Consider the following 12,158-nt stretch of genomic DNA (forward strand, 5'->3'; position numbering starts at 1 on the left):
AATGAAGGACCATTATGTCTTATGAAAATCATGTGCAGAATACCTTAACAACGATGGCAAATCAAATCCAGCACTGTAGAAAAGAAGTCACTAACAGAATGGCTAATAAAGCTTGGTGGCAGAGCTTGTGTGAGGCCCTGGGCTTAATCTGCAGTGCATGCTCAGAGTATGACTTTGTGCTGGTTATGAAAGAAACCAAACTGGCAGGACTCACCCTGCACTGCAGCTTCTGGTCCTAGGTCACTGACAACGTCCTTACACCATGTATGCCGGAGAGACTGTGCCAGAAAATCTAAACTCTGTGAGTCTGAAAGAACATACCGTATTTCAAAACTAATACATTAATCAGAAATCAGTCATTACTTACTTCTGCTCTTGTTTATGCTATAAAGCTGGAGGAGACCTAGCAAAGGATGGCACCCAAGGAACTGAAGTTTGAAAGCTGAGGAAAACATTTTAAATTGTATCTAGAGTCCATACTAAGCAGCAATTGTGATAAAAAGATCTCTAGGTATCTGAAAACTATACGAAACCTAATTTTGTTAAAATCTTTAAACCATGTACTATCTGAACTTCTGACTGTGTAGCCCAATGTTAACAGGAAGATCAGAATTTCCTGAGAAATAAGCTGTGATCATTGAACACAGAGCCTAAGTCCCTGTTTCTGAGCAGGAAAGAGCTTAGACAGAGCCTAGTGCGCTAAGAATGGGGAGACACGGAGTACTCACTTTCCATTCTGTGATAGTCTTTTCCTTGTAGAAGCATTGGCCACAGAGTAAGTGATGGGCTGAGCTTACTGGAGCAGGACACCGAATTGAGACTCTGCCTGGATTTCTCCAAAGTATTGAGGTTTTTATTCCCCATTGGTGACACATAATACGCAAAATTCTTTGCAACTAGGTCATCATTAACACAAACCTATAAAATTTTAAACATTTTATGAATTACCATTCAGATGGGTGTAGTCAATGTTCAAGGCATGTACAATGTACAAACTCAGCCCCAAATTCCTGAAAATTTATTTTATGGAGTGTAATTTGACAAAAGCACCTCTTGGTTCTTGTTAGCAGGAAACTAAAAGATTCTCATGAGCTCCTTCACTAGAAAATAGCAATAAACTTCATAAAATATAAGGCGTGCCTTAGAGGAAGAGGGGGCTCACACAATCTGGTAAGGCACAGCTCCAGTGAGAGGCCACTAACAACAAAAGGAGAAACTGGAAAAAACTAGATTCTAATAAACCTTAATTCTTTGCTAGTCTGGGATTAAAGGTGGCGGTTGCCTTTGATCCCAGCAGAGGCAGGTATATCCCTGAGTTCAAGGCCAGGATGGTCTATAGAACTAGTTCAGAACAACCAGGGCTACACAAAGAAACAGTCTCTATAAATCAAAAACCAAAACCAAAACCAAACCAACACAAAACAAAACCTTAATGCTTCAAGCCAGGTATGATAGCAGTGCCTGAAATCTCAGTACCTGGAGGCAAAGGCAGGCTGCTCACAATGAAGAGATGGGGCAAAACTACTATAGGATGAAGTCACTGGACAGAGATACAGCCAAAGCAAAGCATTTAGAGGATGGGGAAATATGAAAAAAGGGCTTGTTTGTGAATATAAGAACATGAGTTTGATCCTCAAGACCTAAATAAAAACGCTGCAGGCATGGTAGAATATAATAGTGATCCCAGATCTAGAGAGAGTGATGGTCCCTAGAGTTTGCTGGCCATCCAGTCCAGCCTAATTGGTAAGTTTCAGGCCACTGAGAAACCTTGTCTCAAAGGAGGTGAACAACATTCCTGAAGAAGCCAAGGTTGTGCAGTAACCTCCACATGCATCTATACACACAAGAACATGTTCACACATATATGTATGTGAATACACATTCATAACAATTACAAAGGAAGAACTCTCAATATAAAATAAAATCAATCTAATCATGCAAAGCATGGATTACAAATAAGCCTGTGAGGGCTGGTGAGATGGCTCAGCGGTTAAGATCACCCGACTGCTCTTCCAAAGGTCATGAGTTCAAATCCCAGCAACCACATGGTGGGCTCACAACCACCTGTAACAAGATCTGACTCCCCCTTCTGGAGTGTCTGAAGACAGCTACAGTGTACTTACTTAAATAAATAAATAAATCTTTAAAAAAAAAAAAAATAAGCCTGTGAACAGGTCACTGGTGTTTGGGAAATGTATACTCCATCTACAATGAGATGCCTCCACACACCGACTGGGGTGACCAACACAAGCGTGGGAGGACACATGGAAGAAGTGAAATCTCCCACACGGGTGATAAAGACCTAAAGTGGTATGATTTTGGCAGCTTCCAAAGGTCAGCACCGCTTTCCAGAAGGTAGACTCCTAGGTATTTACCTAAGAAGGAACATGTATATCCAGAGGAAAACAATTACATGAGTGTTAACTGGACAAAGCTCAAAAATTCATAAGATACTAGATAATACACAGGCACATACAGGAAGAGTTCGTCATAAGGGTCAGAGCACTGATAGATGCAGCAACGTGAATGTGTGATGAAATTCTTCACCTGAGTGAAAGAAGCCAGGCTGAATAAAGAGAGGATCCCTGTACCTCCTTTGGAATGGAAAAGATTTGCTGGCTTACTTCTTTTCTGAGCAATTGTGACCAAGTGTATCCAATATACATTTTTTCTTTGCTATGAATGGACCTCCCTGTTACCTATACTTCATTACTTAAAGTAAGAGTAAGTTATCAGATACAAAACATATAAGAGGGGCCTACTACTTAAAAATATGAAGAAAAAAATATTTTGAAAACAATGTTTTATGAGACCGATTGCCAAAAATGAGCTCAGTCAGGATATAGGGAACCAGAATGCAAAGAGTTGGGGAGAGGGAAGGGGAAGGGAGAGACAGACAGACAGACAAACAGACAGGCAGACAATCAGAGCAGCTTTTTAGAAATGTATCTTTGCTGTACTACCAAGTTTCTTTTCCACAGAATACAGGCAGTACTTTGTTAAGTACTGGCATTAACAGATTAACCAAACTGTACCTAATAAGGAGTATGTTTCTCACAGTTAAGAGAAAGTGTTAAGAATAAGACAATAAGGCTGGGAGCAGTGGCTCATGTGTTCAATCCCAGCACTTGGGCAGGAGAGGCAGATTTCTACGTGTTCCCAGCCATCCAGGGCTACAAAATGAGTCCTTAACTCAAAAGAGGAAAAGACAAAGGTCCACTTTTTCCACTCTTATTCAATATAGACCCAGAATCTCTGCTGCAGTAATAAGAGAAAAAAAAAAGATACAGAAAGGAAAATCCCTATTTTCAGATCACATTATCCTACACTTAAACCCTAAAGATGCCACCAGAAAACTCTTGAGCTTCATAAATATTTTCAATACTTAGACATAAAATCAACCCTAACTAAGACACCCCGACCCGCCACCCCCACATGTCTTTCACTTACTTTTTCATTTTTTATTGTTGCATAAAGGTAAACCTCAAAAGCATCCCCTTCTACAGCACACAGTTTGGCTTCCACTTGGGTAGCTGCTAAACGGCAATAAACAGTAAGCTGACATTTATGTTTATTTAAAGTCAGTATGGTCTCATTAGGCACCCAACAACATGCAGGCCTTTCACATCCCATCATCCCAGAGCAGCCCCAGCAGGTAGGCACAGCCATAGGAATACTGACAAGACTTAGGAGGATGCTACAGGCAGTATTTTACAGTTGCCAACACAGTTAAAGACATTTTATATGCTTTACGTTAGCAATGAGAATGATTACACAACAAATGTCTACTTACTATCCCTTGCTCAGTAAAAGAAATTGAGCTTTTCATCAACTGCTGGTCCAAGAAAATATACATACATTCACTCTGTATCCCCCTAGCATTTAAAAACAATCCGAGAAGCAGGGATTGTTACTGTGAGAAAGGTCCTCTACAACAACCAGACAGTTCTTTATTTCAGTTGACAATTAATAACATCCAATTCCACCTGCAAATTACAGGGGCATAGGCAATGTGACACCTGGCATGAAAGGGGCTTCAAGTAATTTAAGGAGGGCCAACAGTTATGCATGTGGATCTAAGACATATGGCAACAGAAGAGTAAGCAACCATGGATATCAACTGAAGCACTCTGCAAACATACCCTGGCCTTACCTCTTAGAATGCTCTGAAAGTACTGGATGGCTGCACTGTCCCATTTTGTGGCAGGTCTGGAACAGCAAACAGATGCAACTTCATTAAGTAAAAACCACAGTCTAGTTATCCCATTGCTACTTTGTTTGCTGGAGAATGGATGTTTCTGACACTAAACACTAAGCATCCAACAAAGCCAGGAACCTGTGACAGCTCTGCGTCAGGGTCCAGACTCCAGATGTATCTGACAGTGCCACCTTCCCACATCAGACAGGTACAAAGGCCCTGCTGAGATGATACCCGCCTGTCCCCTCCTCCCCTCGCCCCCCCCCCCATGCTATATATGGCACCTTTTGTCATACCACCACTGTCCCCAGTTATCTACAACAAATCTATTTCCATAAACACAGTACAAGTTCCTTGAAGAGAAAGCCTAAGTATACACCATCCATCACTGGCTGCCATAGAGAACGGTAGCACCGATTAGCCAGTGCTGGAGTCAGCCATGGGAAGCCAGTCCGGGAGGCCAGGACTGGTTAGTAATCTGGCCCCAGCTCCTTTTTACCCCCACCAGCTTGCTCTGTCTAGATTTCACAGAGGCTGTCAGAGGAAGAGTTGTGGGCACTGCCAACACAGGACAGAGCAGAGGTTAGAAGGGACAAAACTAAAGCTTGTTACTGTTAGGTCCAGAGCAAACTCCAATTCCCTGAAATCCAAAAGGCAGTCCAAACATCAGAAATGGGCCCAGCCCAGACTATAGGAGGATTTCTGGTGATTAGATAAAAGCCAGCATTCCTTAGGAACTTGTGAAACCTGTTCCCCTCTACCAAAAGGGGTCATTTCCCTTACCTCTGGCAGAAGGGACTTAAGGCTACTTATATGTGGTGCCTACCAACTGCTGGCCTGCAGGCTCCCTCCCCGGTTCTTATTTCAAAGTTTATCCTGCTAGCCCCCCTCACTTCCTCCCCTCCCTCCCTCCACTCCTTCGGGCTCCCAGCCCCCACCTCACTCTCCTTACCCTTGCTCTGTCCTCCTGCAGCCTTCTCTGCTCTGCCCCTGCTTCTCCCTGTGCGCTGCCTCTTCTCCATCCCTGCTATTCTCACCTCTCTTGTACACAGCCCTGGCCAGGTCCAGTCCCCGGCCATATACAGTCTACTACTTTCCTTCTCTGCTCTGGACTCTTCCAGATGCCTCTGGCTATTTCTTCCCTCCTAGCAACAAGAAAAGCCTTCCCCTTAACCATCCAAAGAGCAGTCATGTTATTAGTTTCTACAGTTAACACAAGAAATCTTGTGTTTGTAATGTTTATATTCATTGCCCTTCAACAACTGCTTTAAAGACCAAATGAGTGACAGGCATGGCCAGTGCCCAGGCATGATTGGTATTTAAAAATATATATTTGATTCTTACTGAGAGATTAAGCACATTATTTTCAGGGAATTGTAAAGGATTGCTAAAAACAGCCAAGTAAAGAATGACTTCAAGTCATACTATACATGAAAAAATAACCTAGCAACTTTTTTTTAGAAAAAAATAAATTCTTATCAGGCAACAAACTTAAGAGAAAACTCAATATAGTATGAATGGGTGTGTGTGTCTCTCTGGATATGTTTGTGTGTGTGTGGGGGGGGAATAAGCGCAAGAGAACATGAGAAGAGAGGTCTAACACCACTGCTAACATTCAACATTGTGTGGAAAACCGCGGAGAATCTTTTAGGTGGTTTTTATTTGTATATGGTTAGGTGTGCAATGTATATACACATACCTATGGTATGTGTGAAGGGTCAGGTCAATGTCAGATATCTTTCCTCAATTTGCCCCCCCCCCCCTGGAGACTATAACATCAGTTTTCCCAGGCTGGCTGGCCAACACATTTCAGGGACCTTGTCACAATTCCTCCTCCCCTAGGTTAAGGTTACTGGCACACACCACCATGTCTAACCTTTTACGTGGGTTCTGGGGATTCAAATTCAGATTTGTTTGCAAGGCAGGCACTTTACTGATTGGCCCATATTCTCAGGTCCAAAGAAGCACCTTAAAAAAATTGTATTAGGTGTGTGGAAGTTTGTTTGCATGTGTGTTTGTGCACCATTTAGTATGCCTGGTGCCTGTGGAGGTCAGAGAGAGGCACTGGATTCCCTGGAACTAGGAGTTATAGATGATTGTGACTACCCATGTTGAGCACTAGAGATTGACCCCAATTCCTCTAAGAATTGGTGCTGTTAACTGCTGAGCCATCTCTTCAGCCCTCAAGAAGCACTCTAACACCACTGCTAACATTCAACATTGTGTGGAAAAACAATTACTTTTAAGAGAATCTTTAACGAAGATGGGAGAAGTTGCTAGTCTTTCTGAAGGAAAATTTGACAAGAATCTATAAAAAAATTTCAATGCACATTAAGAAATTATTTACCTAAAATAAAATGGGAAAGTGTTGTTGACGGTGTAAAGCCCAATGGGGAACCCTTTGCTGGTGCTGGGTACTCTAATATTGGACAAGGTCAGGGGTATGCAGAGGGCTCTCCCTGAAAATCACTGCAGTCCTGAACGTGAAATCCTTCAATGGCAACAGGAAGAAGGAAACAGCTTTTCTGAGGTGATGTGATATGCAGGCTGGTGTCCACATCATACCTGGAGAACTAGCAGCTAGTGACAGGCCACCATCCAAGAGCCTCATTCCCAGTCCCCAAGGGCCAAGATATCTAAGTGGTAGGCTGGCTGGAGGGCAGCTACACAGGAAACAATGGCCTCTAGATTACTAACAACCAGCTAACTACCCTTTTGTGTACAATCCAAGGCCAACTACAAAAGCAATGTGTCTCCTCAAGCAAACTGCTGATGGTATAAGGAAGGTTGAGCAATGGAGGATGGACTTGTCACAAAGAGCTTCCGCACAGGTAGCTTCCTCAATGCAACATTTCCAGGACATGCTAGAAGAGTCAAAACAGGGTTGTTTCCTGAAGCTTTTCTTTCCATGATACCACAGTATTGGAGGAAAAGAACAACACTGCCTGCTCACTCTACAGGAGGCAGAAGACACAAGCTAATCCCCCACTAACATCTATCCCAGACAGAAGTGATGACCATATCTCACAGCACTACCGGTGCAGGGAGTTGCCCAGTATACACACTGGTACCATGGGCAGATGCTGAGAGCAAGAAGTAAGGACAGGGAGGGTACATGCATATACATCTCTATAGCTACAGAGGGTTTGTGTATATGTTGTGTACGTGTGTGTGTTTTTGTTCATGAGTGTTTTTCCTAGGAATCTGCACACCACTCCAGCCAGGGAAGCAGGTAGCTAAGTATAGACTTTCTTCACCTCTCCCTGCTCCTACAAATCCAAGCCCCCAGTCTCATCCAAAGCTCTGCAGCAGAACACATGCTACATACAGCCTCTTACCCTGCTCCCAAATCTAGTCGACCACACAGACCTTCCCCTTCCCCTCCTATCCTAGCCCCAACTCATTGCTTTATCCCAGCAGGCACACCATGGGAACCCATAGGCCACTCTGACCAGGGACTTTACACAGCCTAACTGTAGATCTTCACCTCTCCCTCCATTCTTTCAAGTTCAATCCCCAGTCTTACCCTTAGCTCTATAACAGACCTTCTACTGTGGCCTCTCCTCATTCTCTGCCCCACCATGGAGGACTAAACAGATTCTGGTGGAACACCCTGCTTTCCTCCTTCCTGTGGACCACCTCAGCCCGATACTCAACTCTCACTATACAGAAACACATTTTATTTACTTGGAATTCCCAACGGCTACACCTATCAGGAACTCAGAAGAATTGCCTACCAGGCAACATAAAGCCACCACTTTCTCAAAAGAATGAGAGAGGGCAACAGAAACCAAGGAACAAAATACCACCCAACAAAGACAAGATCAAATATCAGCACCTAGAATTACAATCTTTCTACTCCCAGATGCTAAGATGCCAGTGTGCAATCACTAATAGCCAGGACAATATGTCTCCACTTGAGCCAAGAAAACCTTCCACAACAGGCCATGAGTGTTCCAAAATAGCTGCAGCACAAGGAAAACACCTTAAATGCTTTTATGAATAAGATAGAGGTCCGTAAAGAGAAAATGAACAAATTCTTAAAGAAATCTATTGGTTTCACAAACAGTAAAAGGAAACAACAAAACAGTTCAAGACCAGAATGTGAAAATAGAAGTAATAGAGAAAACCCAAACTGAGGGAAGTCTAGAAATGGGAAACTTAAGAACTCAAACAAGAATCGAAGAGAACAACAGAATACAGAAGACAGAAGAATCTCCGACACTGAAGACACAACAGAAAAGATGGATAGATCGGTCAAAGAAAATGTTCAACTTAAAAACAAAGCCAAAAAAAGAAACAGCCCAGCAGTGGTGGCACACGCCTTTAATCCCAGCACTTGGGAGGCAGAAGCAGGCATAGTTCTGAGTTCATGGCCAGCCTGGTCTACAGAGTGAGTTCCAGGACAGCCAGGGCTATACAGAGAAACCCTGTCTAGAAAAACCAAATAAACAAAACAAACCAACCAAACAAACAAACAAAAACCTTGTGGCACCAAAAATCCAAAAAATCTGGGACTCTTTTGAAAAGACCTAATCTAAGAATAATAAGAATAGAGATAGGAGTAGACACAGGACTAAAGGACAGAAAACATTTTCAACAAAATCACAGAAGAAAGTTTTCCTAACCCAAAGAAAGAGATGCCTAAGATAAAAGAAGTGTACAGAATACCAAATAGACTGGACCAGAAGAGAGAGTTCCTTAGGTACATAATTATCAAAACACTCAATGTTCAGAACAGACAAATAATATTAATAATATTAAACAGACCAAGTAACATGTAGGCAGACCTATCAGAATAACACCTGATTTTTCAATGGACACTCTAGAAGTCTTTAAATGGACACTCTAGAAGTCTTTCAATGGACACTCTAGAAGTCTTTCAATGGACACTCTAGAAGTCTTTCAATGGACACTCTAGAAGTCAGAAGGGCCTGGACAGACTCTTAGACCATAGACTCCATCCCAGACTACTTTACCCAGTAAAAAATTTCAATCACCATAGATAGAAGTTAACTACCCAAGGAAACAGAAGGAACAAATAATCCTTGACCAGCCAATCAAAAGAGGGAAAGCACAACTCACTCAAGCACATGTACACATGTACAGACACACACCATGCATATGCACACACCACCAATACCAACATACATAACAGGAATCCACAAACACTATGTATTGATATGTCTCAACATCAATGGTCTTCATTCCCCAATAAAAAGACATAGACTAACAGAATGGATGCAAAAACAGGATCTATAAATCCATCCTGCTGCATCTAAGAAACACACATCAAGGATAGACATTATCTCAGGGTAAGCAGATGGTGAAGATATTTCAAGAAAATGGACCTCAAAAGCAAGCTGGCATATACATTTTAATATCTAACACATGGACTTTAAACCAAAACTAATCAGAAGAGATAGGGAAGCACACAATACGATCAAAGAAAAAAAAAAAATACCACCTTTCTCTAAAGCTGACCACATGCTTAGACTCAAAACAAGTACTAACAGATACAAGAAAACTGAAACAACACTCTGCATCCTATCTGACCACCACAAATTAAAAACCGGATTATCATCAACAACAGAAAGCTTATAAATTCAGCGAAGCTGAACACCTCACTACATGATGAAAAATGGGCCAATATAGAAATCAAAAATAAAATTAGACTTCCTAGAATTGAATAAAGATGAATACACAATAAATCCAAACTTATGGGACACAATAATGGTTATAAGAGGCAAGTTCATAGCACTAAGTACCTACATTAAAAATATTGGAGAGCTCTCATATTAGTAACTTAACAGCACACCTGAGAACTCTAGGAAAAAAAAGAGAGAGAAATCCAGCCAAAAGGAGTAGGTGGCAATAAACAAACTGAAGTCAATATTTTAGAAACAAACAAAAAATATACAAAGAATCAATGCAACTAAGAGTTGGTTCTCTGAGAAAATCAGTAAGACTGACAAACCCTAATCCAAATTAATTAAAAATTAGAGAAAGAATTATCCAAATTAACAAAATTAAAAGTGAACAGGAGGACCTAACAGACACTGAGGAAATCCAGAGAATCATTAGGACATACTTTAAAAACCTGTACTCCAACAAATTAAAGAATCTAAAAGAAATAAACATATCACTCACCAAAAATGAAATTAAGATAATTTAAACGGACTCATAAACCACAGAAACAGAAGCAGCCATCAAACATCTCACAACAACAACAACAACAACAACAACAACAACAACAACAACAACAAAGCTCTAGGCTGATGCTTTTAGTGCAGAGTTCTACCAGACTTTCAAAGAAGATACTCCTCAAATTATTTCACAAAACAGAAACAGAGGGAACATTCCATAACTCTTTTGAAGTCACAGTTACCCAAATAATCAAACCACATAAAGACACAATAAAGAATTACATACCAATTTCTCTTATTAACATGGATGCAAAAATTCTTAATATTTGCAAAATGAATCCAAGAACACATAAAAAAGATTATCCATCATGATCAAGATTCATCCCAGAGTTGCAGGGTTGGTTTAACACACATAAATTGATAAATATAATCTACCATATAAAAGACAAAACCCACATAATCATTTCATTAGATGCAGAAAAGACCTTTGACAAAATCTAACACCCCTTCATGATAAAAGTTCTGGAGAGATTAGGGACACAGGGCCATACTTCAGCATAATTAAGGCAGTTTACAGCAGGCCCATAACAAATATCAACTTAAGGAGAGAAAAACTTGTGGTGGCGCATGCCTTTAATCCCAGCACTTGGGAGGCAAAAGCAGGCAGATTTCTGAGTTCGAGGCCAGCCTGGTCTACAGAGTGAGTTCCAGGTCAGCCAGGGCTATACAGAGAAACCCTGTCTCAAAAAAACAAAAAACAAAAAACAAAAACAAACAAAAAAAATTCCACCAGCAACTCCTACAGCTGATAATCACTCTCAGACAAGTAGCTAGACAAAAATTAACTCACAAAAATAAGTAACCCTCCTATATACAAATGACAGACAGACTAAGAAAAAAATTAGGGAAACAACACCCTTTACAATAGCATCAAATACTACAAAATATCTTAGGTTAACTCTTACAAGCAAGTGAAACACTTACATGGTAAAAACTTCAAGACACTGAAGAAAGAAATTGAAGACATCAGAAAATGAAAAGATCTCTCATATTCATGAGATTAATGAGGTAAAAATGGTTATTCTACCTGTGAATATGAATGACTAAGACAGAAGTTGGTACCAGAAGTTGGGTAATGCTGTGGTAGACCTGACCATGCTTTTGTTTGTAGGAATATAGAAAACTTTTGAGTCTTTGGATTGGAAAAGTGGTTTGGACATCTTAAGTGTCACTTAATGGTCTATCCTAGTAGGAACATGGAATACAGAGTGATGTGAACTGTGGGAGCCCCGCTCAAGAAGTTCAGTAGGGATGACATTAATATGTGGTCATTCTTGTGATATTTTGATGAAGAATGTGGCTCCTTTTTGCCTTTATCTGAAAAGTTGGCCTGAGGCTAAATTGAAGAATTCTGGATTAATGGTGTTGGCTGAGATTTCAAAACAGTTTAGAATTGACTGTATCGTGTGGTTATTAGTGGCCAATCTTTTTTTCTTTTTAAAGACTCATTTATTAAATGCATGAGTACACTACTGCTGTCTTCAGACACACCAGAAGGCAGCACAGGATCCCATTACAGACGGTTGTAAGCCACCATGTGGTTGCTGGGAATTGAACTCAGGACCTATGGAAGAGCAGCCAGTGCTCTTCACTGCTAAGCTGTCTCTCCAGTTCTAGTGGCCAATCTTATGCAGATCTATAATGAAAAGGGCAAGCTTAGCAAAGAAATAGACAAAATCTACAGTTTGAGGAAAAGGGGGGGCAACAGGAAGTATAATGAAGCTAAGTCCTGTGCTCAATGGATTAAAAAAAAA

At 41.0% G+C, this 12,158-nt stretch overlaps 1 protein-coding gene across 1 annotated transcript in view; it reads right to left on the bottom strand.

Annotated features, from left to right (window-relative positions):
* Tdrd12 (tudor domain containing 12) overlaps positions 1-12,158 on the bottom strand; it is a 68,814-nt gene that overhangs the window by 37,067 nt on the left and 19,589 nt on the right. Inside the window, exons 5-7 of the mRNA XM_029546163.1 lie at positions 4,154-4,209; positions 3,451-3,536; positions 729-918 (exon numbers count right to left, since the gene is read on the bottom strand). Coding sequence (XP_029402023.1) covers positions 729-918; positions 3,451-3,536; positions 4,154-4,209 — 332 coding nt within the window. The remainder of the gene's footprint in view (positions 1-728; positions 919-3,450; positions 3,537-4,153; positions 4,210-12,158) is intronic.

The sequence above is a fragment of the Mus pahari genome, chromosome 1 (genome assembly GCF_900095145.1).
Source record: "Mus pahari chromosome 1, PAHARI_EIJ_v1.1, whole genome shotgun sequence".
NCBI lineage: Eukaryota > Metazoa > Chordata > Mammalia > Rodentia > Muridae > Mus > Mus pahari.